Source organism: Pempheris klunzingeri, chromosome 23 (genome assembly GCF_042242105.1).
Source record: "Pempheris klunzingeri isolate RE-2024b chromosome 23, fPemKlu1.hap1, whole genome shotgun sequence".
Classification (NCBI taxonomy): Eukaryota; Metazoa; Chordata; class Actinopteri; order Acropomatiformes; family Pempheridae; genus Pempheris; species Pempheris klunzingeri.
Window position 1 is genome coordinate 9515356 of NC_092034.1, and position 24568 is coordinate 9539923.

General features: G+C 41.6%; 1 protein-coding gene across 3 annotated transcripts in view; it reads right to left on the minus strand.

The window, feature by feature from the left end:
- Window positions 1-24568, minus strand: part of LOC139222593 (adhesion G protein-coupled receptor L3-like) — a 141957-nt gene that overhangs the window by 71531 nt on the left and 45858 nt on the right. For all 3 annotated transcript variants that reach the window (XM_070854397.1, XM_070854396.1, XM_070854394.1), the window contains exons 3-4: window positions 20926-21035; window positions 6025-6825 (exon numbers count right to left, since the gene is read on the minus strand). In XM_070854397.1, the coding sequence (XP_070710498.1) occupies window positions 6025-6825; window positions 20926-21035 (911 nt within the window). The remainder of the gene's footprint in view (window positions 1-6024; window positions 6826-20925; window positions 21036-24568) is intronic.

Consider the following 24568-nt stretch of genomic DNA (forward strand, 5'->3'; position numbering starts at 1 on the left):
AGGCTCAGTAAGAGGGAGGGCACACTCCTCCAAGGTTTTGCCATTTGAAAAAAAAAAAAGAATAGAAAAATAAAAAACTGAAGTCAGGCTTTTCAAAAGACTGTCAACCAACAAAAGAATAGGCCAAATGGATAGGGCAAAGCTGTGCAGAGGAACTACAACACTAGTGATAAAGAGAGTTAAAAATGCTTCAGAGACCTTCAATTAGGCTTACTCGGATGATTGGCCAAAATAAATCACTTTGAGCTTGTGTGTCACAAATCTACTGTAATGTGGCAATTTTTCTTGTCTCTAGAGAAACCAGTAGTGCCCACACTACAGTACAGGCTACACACATTTTTTTTCTTTAGAATTTTTATATCATCAGGTGAAATCGCTGCCAACTACCTGCTTAGATCACGCACTGCGCTGCTGATCAGCTGCATGAAGATAGCTGGGTTGAAACACCACGAGCAGTTTTGCTTTATACACTGAAAGATGCATATACATGTACAGAGGTAGGGAAAATACACCTGTATCTAATAATGCCCATTCACCCACAAGTTTGACATTAGACAAAAGCCTTTGTATTTTTACTCTAAGTATGTTTTTTTTTCCATTTCTGTATGTGTCAGGTGAGATGGATAGGGTGTTGGCCTTAACTGAGGGATTGCCTGCCACCCCTCTCACAACACAGGTGATCTGTGTATGATTTCTGGATCAAGGTAGAGCCGCAAAGGCCCATGATGGATGGCCAGTCAGGAGGAGGGACGCCAGACAAAATCATGTGATGTATAATGGGGCATCACACAGAGCGAATGAGCATGCTTATACTGCACCACTTGAAACATGAGCTTGCCTGCTATAATTGACAAAGGGTTCATTCAAATTCATGAAATGAGAAATAAAACAAAAGTATACTAAGATCAGCAAAACACAACTGTGCTAAAAGGGTTACAATGATTATGTTTTACAAATGATTGTTACATGAGGGAATAAGGTTCTGAAATACTCAAAGAGGCTCTGAAGCGTCAACAAAGCTCTCCCTGTTTCCATGCTAAAAAATCTAAAGCTGCATTACTAACAGAGCCCCATTGTGTTGCAGCATTAAAGGGTTTGCAAGAACACAGTGCATTTGTGCATGTGTTTGCGTGAGTGTGTGTTTATGCGTGTACACGTGTTAGGAAAATCATTCCAAAGTATAATCCTAAACCTTGCACTTTTCCCTCGAAGGAAATTGCCCTCTGCAAGAGGTGCACCAGGCATGTGGTAAGTGCGTAGCCTGCAAATAAGCATGTAGCCTACATTTCTAAGCCTCAACATCAAAAGGGCTTCATGTGGCATGCAAAAGAGAGTTTTTTATGGAATAGTAGCATTTAGTTTGAATTATTAAGCAGGATATTCTATAAAGTTTTTGAATCAAGAAAGAAAGGCAGAGTGTCACCTACATAATACCACGTATACGTTTATCAATCAAAAGCAATGATAGTTACTGGAAGGCTAGTGCACATGCAATGGAAGCCCAAAACAATAGTGCCTTTAACAACTCATTGAGTCACACTCAGATTATCGCCACCAAAATATGCCAGCCTACATTTACTACTTAGACAGTCTTAATGAATTAAGCATGTGTCAGGCACTTCTAAATAGAGCCAAGTCGGGCCGGAGCATCCAAAACATTGGTCGTTTCGGTATTAAGGTTGGGCTGCCACGTTTGTGGGCTCCTTCCAGGCTAGCAGGGCTGGCACCGTGCCCTGGCCAGATGGCAACATGTGGCAAAATTACAGGACTGCCAGACAGTGGATGTATCTATGACACCAGCTGTGCCGCATCCTTTGCACCAATCATGAGCCAACAAAAGAATCACTCCTACGGTGGCACATTCAGGCATCGGAGGTTGCCTCACTAAAAAGCAAGAAAAAGGGAACATCCCGCAGATGCTCAAGTATCAACAAACTAATACACACTGATTGCTGTATTCTGTAAACAGTCCTCAACACACTTGGATCTGAATATGTTAATTTGAATGATAGAAATCATTGAAAATGAAAAGTGCATAAACAGCAAACACAACATTGTAACGTCCACAAGATGTCTATAGAGTACAACAACGTGGGATTAAATTTTAGACTGCATCTATGTTTACACAAATATACTGTAGCATATGCAGCACAGATTTTTATCTTATGACAGCATATTAATGCTGTAGCAGCGGGTGTGTGAGACCGATGCACATTTTCTCATGTGGCTGCCCTCGTCTTTGTAGTCCTGTGGCGTCAATGCAGCTAGTGCCTCATGCTCACCGTGGCAGACAGCTCAGGGGTTATTCTAGTAAAGGTGAGGCCAGGAGCAATTTATTTTGGCGATGCGTGCACCTAGTCTTCATCTGGTTTAAATTCAGTTACTAATACTATCATGTTGGATCAGCGCTGAGACATACAACAATCTTAATCTGACAGGACAACACAAAGACTACAAATCATAGCATCTACCATTGTAAAAAAAATAAAATAAAAAATGGTTCTGATGGTGGTGCTCTGTGTTAAGGGATCAACAAAGTTATTACAGTTCATCCTGTACCAAATTCCGTGGCAATCCATCCAGCAGTTATTGAGAGATTTCACTAAATGGATGGATGAATGGATGGATAGGTGGTTGGATGGTTTGTTGAGAAGCGACATGATTTCAGTAAGACATTGTTAAAATGATGTGTTGTACAGTATTGAATGTGATGGAGCAATAGCATTTTCCCAAGGGTGATCGCCTGATCAGTTATAATTATCCTTCTTGTTATCTTGACACTTACTTCATGCAACTTTTCCATTCAGAGGTGTTTGCAAGCCTCTCCATCTTGCTAACAATCCACTACAATTTATGTAAGAGGGGGCGCCTGAGCTGAACCACACAGTCATGGCAGAGGTGAGAACACAACTAAAAGGTGGATCTGGAGGGTTTGGGTTAAACTGGGTCATGGACAGGTTGAGTCAATACATTTTCACAACTGTAGGAAGATCAACGACCTCTAGGTTGGTCATTGTTGCATTTGTCAGTGAGTTTGAATAACTTCCATATAATGATAGGGCAAAAGTCAAATTTTTCTTAATTAAGCTTTATGTTCTTGAATGCTACTGGCTATACAAAGCTGTATGGAGTGCATATTTAGCACTTTTTTTTTATTATTATCAACAACTCAGTGATTTTAATTATTAATGGAGTTGTCATGGAAGCACTCTTGGGCACAGACCATCCGTCCTTGAAAACAGCCTGTTTGGGCAAAAATATTGCTCTGTGTGCACAGATTATTGTAGAGTACGTCAAATGCAGAGAAAATAGGTTTCTTTTCATGAATATCATGAACTGTTATTCACTTTTTTTTTGGCAAAGAAAAAAAACCAACCCAAAAAAAACGAACTCCTATCTGCGTTTTACCAAAAGACTGAAATGATACCAAAAGATTGCCGGAAGAGATCAAGGCATCAAAAGGATTATAAGATGGCTGGAAGTCGAGATACTGCCTTTTGTGCAATTCCAGATATCACTTCCCTGTCCCTGCCTACCGCCCTGTAGCATGTGGTGTGCCATGGCCCTGTTGTTTGGGCACACGGCACTGGGCCCCAGCTGTGGGCCCCGGCCATGCCTCTCCTGCTCTGCTGTCCATATAACATGCTCCACTGGTATGACAGGTCATGCATGCTCATGGTGGTGGAAGCGCAAGTGGAAATGAGCTTGTGTTAGAGAGATCGCACAATGACATCTTCGTGGAAAGGTTGACGATGATCATGACTCTGGATCAAATTTCATAAACTCATGTTTGCAGCACTGGCTCACTGGTTTAACTTGTCAAACTCACATTACTGGTTGCACTACATTGCTAAACCTATGTATGCCTTAGTTTTGGTATTAAAAGCATTTCTTTTTTGGTAAAGGATATCTAAATTCCTCTTGCACAACCTAGTTGCTCTTTCACAGCAGCCATTGCTGTTGTAACTTTCTGTGACCACTATTTTCAGTTTTCCTCAATCACATTCAGCTATTCAATCTATACACATCCTCACTAGAGGGGCATGTAAATGGTTCAAACAATATGATTCCACAGCAAATACAGACTGATGCTGATTCCGACAATTTTGTGGCAGCTATTCTGCAATTTCAAAATTAGGCTCCTCGTGAGACAATTGTGTGGAAAATCTGCACAGCTAAAAACACTTTACAAACGCTTTAACCAGAATAAGTCTGCATCCTCTGTTTCTGTAGTTGGTCTGGGAGTCAGATTAAATGGTTTATTACTCCACAGTCCATTCATTCACTCTCTCATTTCTTATTCAGTCTGTTTATCTGACATTTATATTTGTTCTTTGACTCCATCCATCCACTTAATGCAACATTTTACTATCTATATTCATGCAGCAGCCTCTTTGGAGGGCAGCCTATTCTGCACAACAGCAGCCAAACACACAACTCGACATCTCGCCGGGAAGTCTAGTACTGAGAATTTTCATTTGCATGTGAATATGTGTGGGGGTGTACATGCAAGTGTGTGTGATCATCATTATGTATCACTGTTAAAAGGTGATGGATAATCATTTAACACAGAAAGCACATAACAACACAATTTCACTCTCCTTAACTACAACAAATTATATTAAGGGTAGCTGTGTATTATCAAAACCAAACACTGTAAGCATGGTCACAGAATGAATGAATATATTACAGGGAGTGTTGAAGCAGGACTTTTTATAAAAAAGATTTGGGTTAGAGTAGCAGCCAGCTAAGGAAAATAAATTAAATCGGCAGGCGGCAGGTAAAGAGAGCTCCAGAGGAGAAAGCAGGTAAGGTAAGGACTTCACAGTCAAATAACTTGTGACATTTTTGACTAGAGCTGTTGATGAGATGCCTTGGTGTGTCAAAACAGGTTCTTTTTTTTCCGTTTCATGCTTCCCAACAAGCACCGATTTATAAAAAGAACAATGGAGTGGAGAAATTAGACTTTTCAAAAAAGTTCAATGTGACCGGTCGCTTGTTCCTTTGCAAAGCCAACAGCTAGAGTGAGAAAAAGATTTTGCTTGTGGCTAAAACACGAAGTGTGAAATACCGACTGTGTTAAACTCCCAATGTGTCATAGCTTTAAAGATAATCATCATTTTTTTGTGCTTGACAAATATTTCCTCATTTTGATAATCATCATATGGATGCTACCAGTGGTTGTTGCTGTGATTTTTGCCATTGTCATTAAGTATCTATAGTATTCTATTTTGTGTTTACCTTAATTTTACTTCCATCTTGGTGATTTTTTGAAAATACTGAAGTAACACATTGAGCAGCATTCCATATAGGCAATTATCACCAGCTCACACTTTCTTGAGGTGCTATATTATGTCTTTCTACATGATCAGATTTGGAAAAAAAATAAGGCTTAAAGTGTAAAAGCTTTCCAAACAAAGTGGTTTTTACATGTCACTATATAAAAGTGTGGGTTGACAAAAACAACTTGCACAGAATTGGGCTATTCTGAGAACCTAACAAGTACCAAGGCTACAAATGCAATTTGTTCTTCTTCAGTAGATCAAATGGGTTTGTGGTCTGTTGGTGATGCTTGAAAATAGCTTGCGCAGGGTATAGGTTCATCCCATGGGGAGTTTGCATAGTAAACTGGTAATTTGCCAATTCCATTTTGACAGTATATTGTTGTGGCTGAACGGAAGATGGTTCATGTTGAGGAAACGTCAGTAGATCACCAAAATATTATTGATAATTATCCTCTTGGAAGTATGAAAATCCATTTAAAATTTCATGAAGTATTTTTTTAGAATATCTTTTCTGAACCAAAAGGTTAGGACTGCTAAATGGACCACCTCTCCCAACATTCATGGGTAAAAACCAAATGTGGGATTTTTCAATGTCATCTCTGTAATTTATAATAAAAAAACAAGTCTCAGCTGTTGTCAATACCATATGCATGCCATGACTTTAGCCCATCATGCCCACTCTGAAACACTTAATTGACCCAAGTACTGAAAATGAATGTAAAAAATATGTTGGTCTTACCGAGCCTGTTGTCCAATGCTCCAAAGTCCAGCGAGTACTTCACAACATGGTAATTGTTCCAAACATACAGCAGATTGTCCCTGGGATTGTAATCCACTGCAGCAATGTACTGATAGGAGTTGGGGAAAGGGATGTCCAGAAACCCATCTTTACTTAGTTCTGTGTTGTAAATGTAGTCAATCTTGTTTCCTGTTGCTTCATTGTCATCGTCCTCATACACTGACTTTACCACATAGAGGATTCCACAGATCATGAAGGCGTTGGATGCTGAGCGCTTGTCATATGCTGTGTCCCAGGTCCCCTCAACACGCAGCGTGTAGGGATTGAGCTGGCTAATGACAATCCGCCCGTTGTTCTGCTCAGTAGCATAAATCACCCAAAGGCCATTTTCATCAACAGCCAAGTCAATGTCTGATTTCCCTCCCCAGCGGTATGGAGATGTGTCATGGTAGTTGGCGTTAGCAATGATGGCCTCGCCACTCTTGATACGAGTCCGCAGGTCAAACTTCACAATGTTGCGAGTGCGCTCCTTGTTGAAGAAAAGCGCCCCATCATAAACCACAAAGCCTGTTCCATCAACCCGATGAGGGAGTTTGTAGGTTGTTGTCGGCCTTCCGGCGATGAAGTCTTCTTTGGAGGAATATTCGGTCAATGTGTCAGTGCGGTATGGTGTCCAGGGCATGTAGTAAATCTTATCAGAGGCTTGGAGAGGGTCTTTGCACCAGGCTCCGGACTGGTGGTCTGACTCAAAGAGGTGCTCGCTCTGGTACACCCTGCGCAGAAGCCCTGGGCACAGGAATACTGAGGAGCCAAAATAGGGGAAAGACAAGTACAGAGTTACATTGGCAGGTATTATAGGTAAATAAATAAAACAGCGACAACACACAACTGGATGCAACTACATTCAAGTTCAAATCTGCAGTTAAATCTGCAATTAAAATTAATCTAATAATATAGAAACATTTCCACTGATTTTTATTATTTCAAGCAGCGTTCCAAATTCAATAAGTGCTATTTGATTTTCAGTCACTTATTGCAGTTTAAAATGTTTGTATAAGACACTGTCAATGCTGTAAAACTCAGACCCTGAAGGCAATTATTAAACAATGTCACTGAATGAACTGACAGAGTTTGTAGGGAGGGGTGAATAGATTAAGTGAGGGTTATCTCTTCTGACTTAATGTAAAGCAGAAACAACAAGAAGATGCTGTTAAAACTTACCACAGAATGAGAAATTAAGCACTTTTGATTGTTTCCCTTGACAGAATGGCTTCTCTGTACAGAACTACTACTAAACTAAGTACACCTGCACCAGAAAAGAAGGTTTCCTTCGTTTCCTTCATTAAAACACCCTGGTGGCAGTTTTTAATAAATACTATTAAAGACACAAAACCCAAAGTAAGATTTTGACAAATTGCTACACTGTAATTATTGGCTGAGGCAGCCCTTTAGGAGAAAGACAACAAAAAAAAAACAAATACAGTAATTACATCATCCATATAATGATTGCCTGTCCATTTTTTCATCCACATGACATTTTTAGTCTGCGGCATGATTTACAACACCACACACAGTAAACTAATTATATGTGAATTGGTTTGTACTCAAATCTGATAAAGGAAGGCCAAGGCAGAACAGCTAGAGCAGGTCAATAGCAGCGTTTGTGAAAGCGAATTTCAGTTCATTATGGATTATCTTGGACTGAGGCAATTCCATTTTATAAAAAGATGACATCTAAATCAAGCATTCTAATTACTATAAATTCAAAGACGATTTAGCATTTTAATTAAACAAAATATCAAAAATCAAATATGTCAGTATTTTACTGACCAAAATATATCATCATAGAGGAAAAGAAACACTGGCCAAAGTGCAAGTCTGACAGAAAGGAACAAGAGAGAATTCAGACAGTACAGTTTCCCGTTTATCCACAGGTTTGGGCCCACGGTGCATCGCATATAAAAACAAAGTGTGTGTGTGAAGGCTCCTTTCACTGTATTGGGTCGAGAGCCTGACACAGTGCTGACAGGTTGTAGCCGCAGATCCATCGAGAGGCAAAAGCTGCACGCTCCGAGGAGAAGGAGGGAAAAAGAGACAGCGAAAACAGAGGCTTCTTTCCCTTGTAATCTCTTAAGATTAAACATGTTGTCTACCTGCAGGTGAAAAATGTGGCGAGATGCGTCCCGTTGACATAGCGCCTTGGCACACATCTCAGCGGTTGCTCTGCTAAAAGCTAAAAGGGCTGTTCCTATGGTGGAAAAAGATGAGTTGTGCTAGGGTACAAGGTCAGAGTAGGTAAGCTTTGTACTGACAGCACACTGGGCTCTGAGGAGGTTGTAAAATATGCTATTTAAGGATGTAAGCACAGAGATGGAGGAGTGAATGAGAGATATTAGAGAAGCGATACAAAAGCAATCATGGCTTTCATGGGGAATTGCACAAAAACAGTTATCACAGCAGCACTCTCATCTCTATAAAGTCATCTCTATGAAATGTTTTTTAACATCCCCTTCACCTTCATTGCCCATTCTCTTTGCCACATATTTCAGTGGTATGCCATTAATTAATGACTACTATGAAACTTGAAATATATTCCATAGCTACTAAAACTCTTGACTCTTGTTTAATGATTCCATTTCCATCTTTGACTTAAATCAAGCTTCATAGTTAATGTCTGACACAGGACATATTTCCAGCTCCTGCAAAAAAGGGAACACTGCAAACAAGATGCTCCAAGTCAAGATTTGGCGAATGTTCTGCGGCATCGTGCAGTGCTGATAAGGTAAGAATATGACTGTTATGATCTGTCTCAAGTATTGACTGGAGAGTCCCTGAAGGTTATAGCCATCATCATGTTAGAGCTGTAATCAAAAATGCTGACAGCTTATTGGACAAGCTATTGATCACCTCGTATACAGTAGCCCTCTCCTTTAATATTATGCAGCTGATAATGCTTAGTTGGAATAATCTTCAGTTATATTAGGGAATAAAAACACTTGTGTGTGAATTCGCTGGAGAATGAAGGTAGGAGTCTACAGGTCTAAATAAAAGAAACCATTGTGCTTATTAGGTGTATGTCTACCACCATTTCCCTGAGCAATTTCATTTTCCCCATGAATGACACGTTCAACCTCACCAATGAACCACACAATGAACACAAACCTAAAAATGTCAGAAACCTGCTTTAGCAACCCGTCACCAAAAGCAAGTACCCCAAATGAAAATGCAGATGAAAAAGAAAAGTTGTTGGTATTTAGTTACCTTTTTGTTCCACTTCTATTTTTAGGCATGAAGGGGAGAGAAAGAAAGAAAAAATAAAGAACAGATTATTGATGTAATAACTGGGAAAAGTCTTTTTTTTTTTTTTTATAACAGTCACACAACAGTACAAGAAGAGCCTGGGGTTAGTGGAATAGGCACACACAACATTCAATCTTTTAGGAAGAAGAAAACAGCACTGCATCGCACATGAGCCTGTAGGAAAAAGACAGATTAATCAGGTCTTAAACTTTACAAAATGTTTTTTTTGCAGAGATATGTGTGTGATGTGAATGTATAAAGCAGACGTACAGTACATGACTTTTCCTAGAGATGTAAAATCATTCAGACATGTGGCTGCTTACAAACAAGCTTTTGAGTATGAGGTGCAACTGTGGTGTGCTGATTTGTGTCAGAATGAAGTGTTCAGTGGGTTTAGCAGAACTTTTTCGCTGTAAATATCTGCCTGCTGGAGGAGAGACTGACTAAAGCGGTGGGACTGAACCAAAATGTGATGCTACAGGCTGTAAAACTAAAACAATGAGCTAAAATGCACACAGAGATGAAAGGAATCTTTAGACTTGGGCAATAATAAGAGTCGTCCCTTTCACATTACACACAATCATTTGTTAAAATAAAAATATTGATTGGTGCAGCTTTAAAATGTACTTCTATACAGTGGTTACTGGCAAGAAAATAGTATTTTTATGGATGTCCTGTTTTATTAAATGTAAATAGCTGCAGGTGTAAGTGAAATATAAAAGCTGTCTTGATTCAACAGCTCAATAAGCACACTGAAAGCTTGTTGAAAAACTACTGCAGCCATTACATTTGAACTCTCTCCACAGTATATGTATTGCTTCCTCTTGTGGGCAAGCATTTTATGTCAGTCATGGCATTTTGCTGGTCCTGTCCCTTCCCCTCTAGTAATCCCGGTTCTAATAAGAGAGGATTAACCTCTGTTACCAGGGCTTACAAGAGTCCTCTCCTCCAAATGGAGAGTGCAACAGAGTGAGGTATGGAGGTCAGTGGGTAGGGGCGGGCGGGGTAAAGTTTGAAAGATGGGAAAGTTATTAGAGGAGAACAATATTAATGCAAGGTGGTGAGCCAATGAAAAACAGAGAGTGAGGTGGGGCTGTGTCAGGCAAGGGTAAGAGCGAAAAGAGAGAAAAATAATGGGGAGGGGAGAGGCTTTCAGGGAGTCGTCTGTGTTTGTCACATCATAAAATTGTACACTGGTACAGCACGACACCTCATCAACAGCAAACACTCCAGCTGTCACTGAAACACGATAAGTCCATACCATGTCTGGGCAACAATAGCTTTGGGCTACATCTGAATCATCATTACTGGCAACTCAAATTCGCCAATAACTCGGAACTGCACATGGACCCAATAGATCAAATCAAAGTAAATAGCCAAACGTCCCCGATCGAAGCCTCTTCACCTCCCATGAGCAACGGCCACACAACAGGGACCACGGGGAGGCCGGCATTTCTGATTGAGCGATCGCTAACAGTGGCAAGGGGAGAGGAGGGTAATGATCTATAGAAAAAGGCATTAGTGGTGGGGATGTGAGAAGTGGTATACGACACAATCGCCGAGGGAGATGGTGTGAGAAGGGAGTAAAGGATTCGGATGAAATCCCTTACAAGGAAATGCGCCACTCCCAGGGCTGCTGTACAGTACATCGCCCTGTCGCTTGACCAGAAGATGCCGCTGGTTGCAGGAAGGTCACTTCTCAGATCACTCAGAACCAATTTGTTCATGTCAAATCCACTCATCTTTCACTGCAAATACAATATAGGCTGAGATATCCCTGTGATATGAGCCTCGGACATCCACGTTTATTGCGTCACAGATACAAGTTGAGCGGCAGGAGAAGCAGACTGAGACAGAGAATTGATTCATTTGAAAAGCTTCTTTACTCCACCCCACCGCCCCCATTGTGACCTTAATACGATTTTGGTCACGGTTGTCATTGAGTCACTAAAAAGCACTTAGCTCTCTCATCCTCTCATCTCATCCTTTTCTCTCCCCGCTTCTTGTCTCCCTCTGTCCCCTCTCTGACGTCTGAGAAGATGAAAATATGCACACAAACGCGAATAAAAAATGAAAATAGTAAATAAGGGTCCTTCCAGAGCTACCTTGACCTCTATAAAAAGTGTTACGATCTCTTCCATCACACAAAATAGTACCTCATTCATAGTCTGTACATAATAAAAATGATCCTGTGTTTGTACTTCTGTTTCAAAGCACAAAAGCCTTATCCTGACATTCAAAGACAAAGGATACAGCAGCTTTTTATCTATTATCTACTCATTTAGAGATAATTTGAAGGTATACAAAAATACAATTAATGGAGATACTCCACTGAATTGTGTAATGATGATGTTAATCACACCACTCTTTGACACGCTGCGCTTCAGTGGAATCAACTTTAGAATAGTGAATGAGGTAATGAACTTGAATAAGAAAGGATGAGCATTGAGTGGCCACCAAAGGCAGATATGGAATTGAGCAAACTTGAAAATATACACCAACTTCATGGTGGGTCTGGGGGGCTGCACCCACGTCGAAGTCTAAGAGTGGAAAGACACGGCTAGCCGGCGAGGACATGTGTGGCTTCAAAATCCGCTTAAACTTGTATTTTGACAAATAGTTGCACCAATTCCATGGATAAAGTTAAAATAGCTCATCATTCTGCTTTTGCACTAGGCGGGACAGTTGGAGCTCTCATCAAGAACTGCATGGGTCTGGCACATTTGCCTAGAGGAAAAAAATGACCAGCTGTAATCACCCTCCCTTGGATGCCAAAGCAAACCAGAAGGAGGAAATGCCATCATTGGCAAGAAAATATCCCCTAAAAATTAACAGATCTACTGGGCAATTGACAAAAGTTCTGTTATTGTACATCAATTATCTACGATACGACAGGAGCACTCTTATCTTCTGGCCACTGGGAAGCAGTTTGAGTTGCCTTGCTGTAGGACATCTCAATGCCATATGCACTTGCCAATATAGATTTATTTGGGAGTAGTTCAGGGATGGGAAACTGCAGCCCACACAAACATTGGGAGCATCATATGCCTATGAATGAATTGGTAATTTTATATTTCAGTTATATGTTTATATGTAATTAAATGCATGCCGGTTTGTTTTTATGGCAATTATGGAAGCGGCCAATCAAAGTGTTCTACCAGGCCATAGTTTAAGTGAATACATTGTTTGGCCAGGTTGGGGCAAATTCTGGCAACAGGTTTGGGCAAACAATAACTCGCTGAACCGTGTGCATGCAGCTTGTAACAGTTTGGCTGCTGTATGGTTCACCCTGCCAGACACATAAAGCTGGAAAACGCAACATGGCTGATTCTGCAGCTTGCCTAATCGTTCAAGCTGTCGTATCAAATTTAATAAGCAGGGGCGACCTACACATGTGGCTTCCCTTTAATGTAAAATATATATATAAAACTTTAAGTAAATGCAAATAGTGCCTTACTTGAGTATAATTCAGCTTTTACAATGTAGATAATACTGGAAGGCAATGCTGAACCATCCTACTGTTCAGCCATACCATACCCCATAAAATTCAATTATACTGCCAGTACATAATGCAGTCCATACTATATTTGTTCAGATAATGCATAATTTCAAATATTATTTTCACCTGAGACGTCGCTCTGCATACTTATTGTAGTCTACTTAAGGCACATGCCGAGCAGCTAACAATGGGGAACTTCAGCAACTGTGAGGCCGACCTTGTCATGTGAGCAGCGGCTGTATGGATTTTCATTTCAATAATTAACGCTTCCCAATTTCACACTAATGGTTGAGAGGTATCAGAATGGTATCATTAGGCGCTAATAGAGATTCATGGTGGAATGACTGCAATACTTTTTGCAAAACCCCCCCTACACTCTTTTTTCCATTCACTCTCTCTCAACCAAGGAGTTGCAGAGTGCAAACCCCCAAACTCCATCCCATCAGCTTTTTAATTAATGACACAAATTACGGGGCTTTGAATAGCATGTGCCTAAGGATGGGGGAGGACACGCAGGCTACCATATCTCTTGCTCTGTACTCTCTCTTCATCTCCCTCATCTTTTTTCCTATCATTTCCCTCGGCTGGTGCTCATGAGTCTCCCATACCATCATTACAGGTTCCATTTCTCAGCACCCCTCTTTTTCTTTCAACCACTTGTCTGCTCTCTTTGTGCTCCTTTCTCGTACTTATTCAATCTCCTCCCTAGTGTCTCCTGTCTGTCTCCATCGCTTTCTCTCTCCCTCCTACTGGGAAGCTGCTATGCTATCTTATAACCTTGACAATGCAGGATGCTGTGTGTGTGTGTGTGTAAGCTTGTTCTTCTGTCTGTGTGCATGCTTATGTGTGTGTTTGTCTCTCTTTGAGGGACAGGTGCAAGGACTTGGCGCTCGTCCAACCTGCTACCCACGTGGGACCGGCCAACAGAGGGAGGAAAGACAAGAGCAGCCTAGGAAAAACAAAATTAAATATATTTTTGTGGAACAGAGCGGCAATTGGAGCAGAAATAACCTAATTGCACCTCCTAAAATATGTCTTGATTTTCAAGGACCTTGAAATTACGGAGGAGAGCAGAGAAATGGAAGGGGGGTGGGGGGTATTCTGGGGGTAAAGAGAAAAGGGAGAGTGTTTAGTCTGGTGTGTGGCTGGACGTGGTGGAGCACCAGTGAACACAGAGAGAAGACAAGGAAATAGAAAAGGAGCTTTGATTAGTAGTGTGATCATTAAAAAGGAGAGACCCCCTGAAGAGACCAATCCCTAATTAGTGCTATATCCTCGACACTTGGCACCCCAACAAGTCTTTCAGACATGTATGCCGGAGTGTGTGTGTGTGGGTAGCTGTTGAAGGGAACACTGAGATAAAAGCTTTGCTTGTGTTATATAAATGGAAGTGTTCATGAACATTACTACAGTAGACGCCTGTTCAGCTTGTAACCGTATTTATTCCAATATGTTGGGGTATGCATGTTTTTGTCCGTCTACGAAAAAGCAGGGATGATCCTGTATGGATGTTATTGAGCAAAAGAGCAGCTGGTACAGAACAAGAACCTGATATATTACAACAGCTTATTCAGCTATTAGTGGCGCAGAACAGTTTCCACATGTCCGGTTTCACCCCTTTCACACCACTATCTATCCACATTGGTAATCACAGCCTCCCCGTGCAATTATCTCTCCTCTTGACTGGGAAAATCTCCTTTTCTGTAGGACCATTATTACACTCACCCCCACTTTCATTACGAAAACGTAAACACCATGTAATAGTGGATATACAGCTAGTTGGTTAGTATAATGAGAATATGATGCTATTGTGTTGTCCTTCTCCAAAGTGATAATCATCATATAAAATATTCTGATTGATATCACAAAATGTTGTAACCATACCTCCCACCCTCTAAACATGTGCCTTCATTTACTCATGATGACGGATTATATAAAGTGACTGATATCAAATTGGATGGTTATACATCACATGCCCAGTGTTCTCTTTTGGAAAAAAAAAAAAAGAGGAGAAATTTATATTTCACAGTTTTGCTTACATAATTGCACCTCTGTGTTTTCTTCTAAACCTGTAGCCAATCACTTCATTTTATTTTGAGCCGTGTTTGCTTAAAGCAATCACATTCAATCATAGGTAGACGGTCATTGACTTACATCCAGACAGCAGCCTGCTACACAAGATGGCATGAGCCTCAGACGTTGAACGGCTTTCTATTAATCTACAAAAAGAAAACATGGCTTGTCCTTCATTCTAGCTTATTGAAAGATATACCAAACAAACATCCACAACAAAAAAACAGAACTTGGACCATTTTGCAGGCTAGTTAGCCAATCAGCTAGTCAGGTGTAACATATAGCATTTTTAAACTCCTTAAAAACTTGCAAACCGCTTGAGATCGGTCAGTGTAGATGCTGTTGTGGTCCCTATTCTTCTTACCACCACTAAGAAAATGCTGTCTGTCATTGGCTTGCAAGCAGCAGATACCGGACACGGTTGTTTACTTTGCCCCTGCAGCAAATGAGCCTGCTGGCTAAACTGTCCATCAAGCACAGACACTGACACGCCCACCCAGAAGCTTGAGGGAAAGCTCCTCCCAAGACCCTGTTTTTCTTCCTTTCAATGGTGAAATCTGACTTTACTCTACTTTACATTTATTTAGATAATTTTTGACTGCAAAAAAGCCAGTTGGGCCACATTTCAGTTGGGTTATAACATGTAAAGGGTAAATCCCTGTATAAAATGGACGTCTCTGCAAAGCACGGTTTAAAACCAATGTGTTGTGACAAGATCAATCTCGCGAATTCAGGCCACAACACCGGTGTGAATCTGTTGTGTGAAATATGTGACAGAAAGCCATAGTCATCAGAGCTTGCTGTGTGGGTTAGGGAGTGGTCAGCTGTCACTGAGTGATGTGATGGCATTACGGCCCCCCTTCACACATGGGAAGAAGTGGAGCTGGTCGCTCAGGTGGGGAGAAGAAGAAAAAAAAAAAAAAAGCTGTCTGAACAAGAAGGCTAATGCTCACTGGCATTTCAGCGGGAAGCGGGGAGGGTGTGGCTGTGTGATGTATCTGCTGTCACAGTGTTGACTCCCACCCTAGACCTGATGAACGTGGATTGGAGAGCTCAAGGGCAAAAAGCCACTGAACTTCAATACAATCTGCTTACTAGATTTACTGATAACATCAAACGGAGTGATCTACCCTTCAAGAAGCTTAAAAGTTGCTGCAAGATTATCCAAGGCAAAGAGAACTGCCTGGGTGCTTGGAAGGTAGACTGCTGATGACGTTGCGAGCAATCAAAATGATTAGATACGTAGAAAAACGAAAACAATGAGTTGCCCCATCGAGACATATAACCTATCGCACTGCCCGAATCACAGCAATGAAGTCTCATCCTGGTCACACAGGTGGTGTTTACCTTAGGCGTGACCACTGCATAATGGGCCCTGTAATCACACCACATTCTGCCCAAGCTGCATTGTAAGTGATAGCCATGTGTAGCGCATCAATTTCATGGTTTCACCTGCCAACACAGAAGGACAGAGATTGGTAGCAGGTGCTGTGTAAAACATGCCAAAACAATCTACTCCATTATTCTATGAGGGCCCCCTGAACCTGTTAGATGTGTTATTATTAGCAGAATGAATTAAAAACCAATTAGGCACGTTGGAAGTAAAAGAACTTGACAAAATGCATGGCAAGTTTCTATGAGGTGCGAGCTCCGGATTACACCGCTCTGTTCAAATACGAGAATTGATTGCGTGATTATATGTCCTGGCTTAGCTTCCAAAGTGTGAGCAATATCTGACAGGGCTGAGCTGGATCCCACTGTGCGAGACAGGATTTTACATTGTCCTTATTAGCTACAAACAGTGGGGGGAACTAGTGGCTTATGTATAGCAACAGACTGCCAGCAGGCTTTCTTCCTTTGTTCTTCCACTCTGTTCTTGTCTGTGCCTTTCCGTCTCTCACTTTCCCTCCACCTCATCTGCCATACACACTTCAGTGTCAGTTTTGAAAAGTGAACTGAACAAAAGCGTTTCCCAGAAAGGATGTGTAATTATCCCCTGCCTAATTTTTTTGGAACGAGGGGTTTGACCGCTCGCCTGGACCAAATCAGTCAATTTGCCATGGAAACTACACAGAAAGGTACATCTAATTACTGGAGGGAGATGGCTGATGCTCGGTAGAAGGACAAGAAAGGTAACAGCAAGCTGTCGACAACAGAAAGACTTTCAACTGCAAAGCATGCCAACGCATGAGCTTTCTTGTGTGACAAGTCTGAGAATTTGAGGGGCTACAGGGGGGATGTAACTGCTTCATTAGTGGTGAGGAAGAACACTGGGTGGGCAGCAGGGAGACACAGTTGTGTTGACCTCTTATGAGCTCGACCTTTGGGAGGAGCTGTTACAGTGAAAGTTACACAAAGAGAAAGACCGAACAGGCGAGGGAGAGAGGTTTTAATAAGGCGCTAAGAGAATAGATGTGCATCTCTCCGCTGAACCGTGGAAAATCAAGGTGAGAGGGCGGGGCAGAGACTGATGTCAGCCTTTGGTGCACAGTCATGTTTATGAGTCATCATAAGGGGTCAGCACATCACTTCTGCCTGAGGGTAGCCTTACTAATCTGTAAAGTGCATGGGGGAGCACGCACAAGCAACACTAGTACAAAGAGTCCCCTTGCAGATGAAAAATGATTGTACCCTGATGTTCACAAGACTCCATTATGACTTACAGGGGTCAGTACAAAATGTAAATTCAAGTCAGAATTCAGTATTAAATGCCTCATTTTTAAAATCCTGTTTGTATCCGTTTCAGTTTTTATTGTTTCATCTCTCTATCTGCGCTATTCTAAAACCCTTGCTGATCATTGAGATGCTGTTTCCCCACAAGAAGCACAGCACATATCAAATAATTATTCATACAGCGGCTCAAATGGGCACATGATGGATTGCCTAGTGCTGTGACACTGCTACACAGAACAGGCACTATTGGTAGTAATTGTTGAATCATTTTTTTTCCATTACAACTGATGGAGCGGATCAAATTGCAAATTAATAAAATCAATATTGTATCTGCGGCATGTGTCCATCGATTTGGCACACTCCTGTGCCGTTATTAACGGCGGATCTGATGGTACAACCTCGCTAGCTTATAAAGATATGAAGAAGAGAGCGGTAATTTATCCTAAAAGTAAAGAATCTCCCCCAAGCAGAAAACAGATAAAAGCTGTCAGTGAAGGTGGTAGAGAGGGGAGGAGGGGCAGTTGAGATTGCGAAGGGAGGGAACAGAGGGGGCAAACAGGGGGAGGGGGGGCAGTGAGAGCACTTAAAGGACAAACTGTAAGTGAAAGTGAGGGAGACTTGGAAGAAAAGGAGTATTAGGACTGAGAGGGAGAGCTTGTCAGTAGAATACAGAGTCAAGACTCCACCGCTGAAGGAGAGTTGGAGTCATGGGTGGCTGCTTCTCTTATTAGACACTCAAATCCTTCAGTGTGTCTCAGGAACTTGGTAAGGAGACTTGCGTTAAAAGCCCATTCACAATTGAGCTACCACACACTTTGCCAATGGAAGTACCTAATTATTTGTCACTAATTAACGAGCAAAACAGTTGAAACTATTTAGCCTTTTTGGGAAATTTCAACAAGACTTGTCCGTTGATCTAGGGGTTCATGATTCATTTTGCATGACGAGATATAAAAATGTAAGCACAGAAACTGTCCCCAAATGTATGCCATTTCAGCCAAAAGGCTCTGATTGCTTTATATGGGAGTTAGAAAGGAAGTCCACTGGGTCGTCATAGAAGAATTGCATTCACACCCTCCAATAAAATGTGTCTCAAAGTCCGTCTCCAGTGACCGTTTGTGATTACACTTTGCTTGCTGGCTCAATACACAAATAAACGCCTACATGACTTCTGCAACGTTTATGCCTTGCCAGCAGAATTTTTCTTTCGTATGACGGCTCCGGGCACAATCCACAGTCACATCAGACAAGGTGGTCCCATTTCCGTCTCTGGTGCATCCGCAATAGGCAGCCCTGATGGTACAGGAACAAAGCTGCTGGAAGCAGTTTTCAAACAATTCGGCCGTGTTCGATGTTTCGACTTGGCTTTTGTTCGGAATTTCTAATTGTTAATATATTGTGTCACAGCGATCTGGACAGGGTGGCAAAACCAAGCCTCAGCACTGGATGGAAACCTTTTCTACATGATGTCATAACGGGTGACGATGTCCTTAATAAAAACTAAGAGAAAGTAATTGAATCAGCGTGGGACTGAAACTGACATAAGCTATGCAACCATGTGGAATTAAGTAGAAATAATTTTAGATTGGGCAAAGGAGAATGTGTCTGCGATAGAAACTCACCTTTTAAAATCAGTAAGCAAAAGTAAAAGTGATGGGATCAGGATAGAATGGAACTTGCCATAACAGAAGCTATTTAAACCACGCCATCTGTAGGATAGGGAAAGAACTAAAGCAGGATTGGGTGGAACAAGATCAAAGAAATCCTTCCTGTGTAACCCTCTAGTAGGCAATGATGACCACCTGACAGCGATGAAAATATGCACATATTCCCATCACTCAGGGCTTTATTTGTCCTGGATTTGTGACAGACCAAACTACTGCTACTAATACAGTAGCATTAGTTTGGCTCTGTGTTCTACATGTGGAGTGGAAAAACATTGACACTGGGTGGGTGCGATGGCAAAATGTGCATACAGAAAAAGAGTAAGGTATAAAAGAGGTATCTGCCAGCTCTGGATCACAGGTAGAAATGATTTTCACCTCACAACATGAAAGCCCCTTTCAGGCAGACGACTGAGGGAGCCATGTAAGGACATCAAATGTTAAAAAGATGGTTTTGATTTGAATTTGAGTGATCAGAGTTTGCCTGAACCCCGCAGCTGCAGACTACACAGATAAATGCCCATGACCAAATATTTCCAGATTTATATAATTTCTGAGCAAGCCACACAATATGTCAGGATTTTGGCAGGCTTCAGCGCTGTGACTTTAGTGGTCCGCTTCCAGAGGTCATTATAACACAATACCTAAGGTCGGATTGCAATGTCCATTCCACTTCCTCTGGCTTCACCTGGACCTCCTCACTGTGTGTTCATCCTGTCACCCCACGCTGATCCTTCCATTCCCCGCCCAAATGTTTCCACTCAAGATATCTGCAGCCTGACAGTGTTTTTCACCTGCTGGACTAATTAAATCCTTTTTATTTACTCCCCTCAGAGATCCCTCACGAGTCTGAACACTAACTGGTGTCCGCTGAGCTGAACTAAACTGAAAACAACGAGTATGTTTCATTTTGATGAAAGTGAAATCGCCTTTCTTGCTGTTCAGCTAACAGAGACATGACGTGATCAGACATGATTCCTCAAAGATATTACAGTGGTGTAAACTGTGGGAGCTGATGGGAAGGCCCTGACAAGCACCATGGGAAAAAACAAAAATCAGCTAATACTATCTCTGACTGAATACAGTAACAGATACGTAGTTTTATTCTCATTAGAATTCTGTTGACACAATTCCCACACAGCTGCATTGTTGTGGATGACAAATCTATACTGGTCTCATATTATGTGTCTGTTTTATCATGTTAATACTGTATCTATGTGTATATGCATAACATCCGCTGACTTAATCATCAACAAATTCCACTAAACTGGCATAATTGAAGCCATGCAGGATGAAAGAGATTGAAGAAAGCGTTAATCTCTCGTCAGTTACGAGTCAAAGACTTTTACCGTTTTGTGTGATAGCACTGCATCCATGGATAAACATGCCTCCACGCTGATACACTGCACCATTTTTCTCAAGCAAACAACACTGTCAACAGTGCTTCCTGTGCTCAGACTGGGTGTTATGTTTCAAATCACAGGAATCATCACTTGTCTTCACATGCACTGTTGCGTCTTAATCTGTTCTACTACACTGGATGACACATTCAAGATATTTCTGAACACTTGGAACATTACTAGCATGCATGTTGATTGGGTTGGCGATGAGTCGCTGCTGTTAAGAGGAAATGAGAATGGGTAAGAGCATTAGGAGGTGTTCAAGTGTGTGAGAGAATTAAGGAATACATACTGTAGGGTACGCATTCATATTGGACTTCCAGGTATTTGTAGGTTCCTGGGCAAGGGTCAGGAAACACATCTGGTCCAGCCACAACAGCACACTGGGTCCGGTTGTTACATCTGAAAGCAGAGAAAAGGTCTTTATTTAAAAAACAGGAAATAGCATTAATAGCAGCATCAGACAATTTTGTCCTTCTGAATGGCCACAATATACCGTGGCACATTAGTCAGATGTTTAGTGTGAGGCTAATGATGCTGAAAGTATTTCATTCTGTAGCAGAGATTATGAAACTCCACAGTTTATATAGAGAGGATTCATCCAGTCTCTTCCCTTAAATATGTAGGAACTGGGTGGGATTTTTATATTGGGGCTTTCGAAAGGGGCGCTCCACGATTTTCACACACCAGGTTCACTTTCATTGTCGCGGGAAGCACTCGTCAGCCTGTAAAAAATGTCTTCTGTGTCAGTTTTGAAAAACGACCATGATGTCATCATGATGTCACTGTCTACACATTTTTAATATAAAGCTTGTGTTACAAATTTGGGATATGTTTTTTTTTTTATTACCATTTATTACTGATGGTCTACTACTGTGTCAGGAAACAGGAAGTGGTCTCTGATGTCACTGTTATGACAAGCGAATTGAAAACAGCAGGGGAATAAAATGCGGCAGTTGAGCGGCATGTTTAATTTTAAAGAAAGTGTGATGTTCACCCTTCTTTTTAGGTTCAGGAAGCACTGTCGTGGGTAAATTCATCTTTCTGTTGAGGAGTAGAGTTAGACGACTCAGACCTACAACCAGTGCTTTAAACCACGTACAGGTTACAATGTTATTACTGCATGATGGATGGTAGAGGTGGTGCTGGAGAGGAGAGGGGGGGCGGGGGGGTAGACACAATCAACTGAGTGCGAAATCAGCTCCAACGTGAAATGTAGGTCTTCATTAAAAAACACAATTATGGTGCCAGTGGTGTTCTCATGTGCCATTTTGTTTTTGGCAGTCATCAATCAAAGCCCCACTTCATATGCACGGAGAGCCTCTCGCCACACATAATAGCAACACTTATCTCACAACATTAACTCTTAAATGTTTTGACAAGTATTGATCTGCTGGTGCTCTGCATCTGTTTGCAAAATCAACAGGATATGAAGGTCCATCCTGTCTATTTTTTTTTTAGCTACTATTGTGTGTGTGATCTCCATGAGGCCTGCTGCTGCAGGCTACAGTGTACACAGGATCGCCGTCGGTCCATCAAATCTATACTCATTTACGAACTACCATTATCTTGCAATATATAAAAGGTATTTATTCCCCAGCAAGGCGGTTCACAGTGCAAGTCCTGTGAAGGTCAAGGCGGGGTCTGACACAATGATTCATACGCCACAATTAAAAGATTCTCTACACCTTAATTAACATTGATTGGCTGCCGACTAATCAATCGAACCAGTGAGGGACAAGCAAAAAGGGGCCCATCTCATTTCAAGCCGACCCAGTAATGAGATATGGTCTGCCGAGTCTCTCCCATGCGAGCTTTATGGGTTCGTGAACCCACCCCCACCACCCCCATCACCCTCTGCCACTTACTCACTCACTCTAGTCAGCTGTCTGCTTCCTGTCCCTGACTATGAGGAGTTAATTCCCAGGCAGTAAATGCCAGTCAGATAAATAAGGGGTCAAGCCTATGAAACTGAGAAACAATTATAGAGGTAGTCTCCTCATCGCTACACCCGTCCTGCTTACTACCATTTCTGGTTTATTCTATCTGGAACCTGGGGGGGTGGGGGGTGGGGGGGATTGTAATCAGCAGGTGAGAACACAAGTTAAGATTAAGTGTCACATAGAATTAGAAGTGAGATGGATAGAAGAAATGTAACTAGCTAGAGGTTGGAGCACAGACACACACTTGTACTGACATGTACTCGTGCACACATACAGTACGTTTTTTCAGCAACATGGCTGTCTGTTTGTTTTGTCTATGAACAACACGAAAATATTGATGTTTTGCCCTAGAATGCCCTTGAAGTTAAGCTTGGACCAAATCTGGAATTTTAATCATAGTTTGTAATAACTTCCTCCTCAGGGATTAAGCATCATAATGTGTATTTAACGTGGATTGCAAACTTAATCCCAGCCTTAACATTGATCTTGACCCATATTCAAAATCCCCTTTTACCACTGCTGTGCATTTTTACCTCTGCACAAACAGCCACAAATACCTTGTGATCAGTTTTCCGTGAGTGTCCTGAAGGCACTCACATCTTGCAGAGGAATAAAATAAAAAAAAAGAATAATTACAATTAAATGTATCAAGTCCAAATCAATGGCAGCGTAGGAGGGGGATCGATCTCGGGAGAAGCTGCCCACACCACGTGCCACAACAACTTCACAATTACCAATTAGGGGGGTAATTAGGATTTCATCAGACACTTGGCTTTGATGGAGCCCTTTGAACTAGCAGGGGGGCGAGGGAAGTGGATCCATTTTGAGTGATGCATTCAGATATGTACAGGGATAGGTGGGTTTACATATGCATGATATGAGGAAGAAGACAGCAGGTGGTTAGAAGCTATTGCAGGCTGAATGCTCTAATTAGAGTCTTGCTGGAAGTGGTAAACAAAAGGTTGAAATTTCTTCTTTGAATCGCAAACAACGGTAATACGTCAATTCTAGCCGTTATTAATTCTCCACTGAACGAATGATGAGAGGAAATGATGAAGGATTACATCTGGATATACCTCTCTATCAGAGCTGAGATTCTAAAAGAGGACACAAAACTCCATTTAGCAATTTGGCCACCAATCGCCCCTTTTTATCCGCATACCCGCTTTCTCTCCTTTATAGCTTTTTCCTCCTGTTCCCTCGTCTGCTGTTTGTTATAACTGGCAGATTAGAGCTCAGACTGCCAGCTGACGAGGGTAGATGTGGCACAAAGCACTAGAGCCCTATGTAAGCACAAACTGTAATGACGATAATCGCTGGCTGATCCTGCTGCTGCCTCTGATGTAAGTGGGTTGAGTCCCCTCAGTCTATTGACCACTGACAAAGGGCAAAAAATAACAGATGAATGAATGAATGAATGAATGGATGAAAAAATTAACCAATCAAAGAAAGAGAAAGAAAAAAGGGAAACCACCAGTTTAAGACAGGGACGGTGCAATCCCTGTCAAAGCTAGACAGATTTGTCCACATTGGAGAGTAGTAGAAGAGAACTGGTGTGCACCACTGTTCCCTTTCAAAACTTAAGTGATTTATATCTGAGGGAAAATACCAACTAAGTGGGAGTAGAAAAAGGTCCTCCACCGCTTTTATAAGTTCACGAGGAAAAAGAAAAATGCAATCTGCTCCCAACATGCCAACTTGCTTTGAGTGATTTTCCATAGATTCCATATCAGATTAGTTTGCCTGAAGGAAGTCAAATAAGACCAGAGACGGCTCAGGTGGTGTTCTGCTTAGAGGGGACTCCTCTCTGTGGAGTTCTTCCACAGCTCGTATATGTTTGATGAAGCAGTCCCTATCAGAGAACGCAAACTCTCCATTTGCTTTCAGTTAAAAAGAGCAAATACGGTTAAAAAGAGAGAAAAGTCACCCACAAACACAGAAAGACTGGTTTCAGTTCTCATGTTGCTAAGAGAAAATGATGCTCAAGGTGCT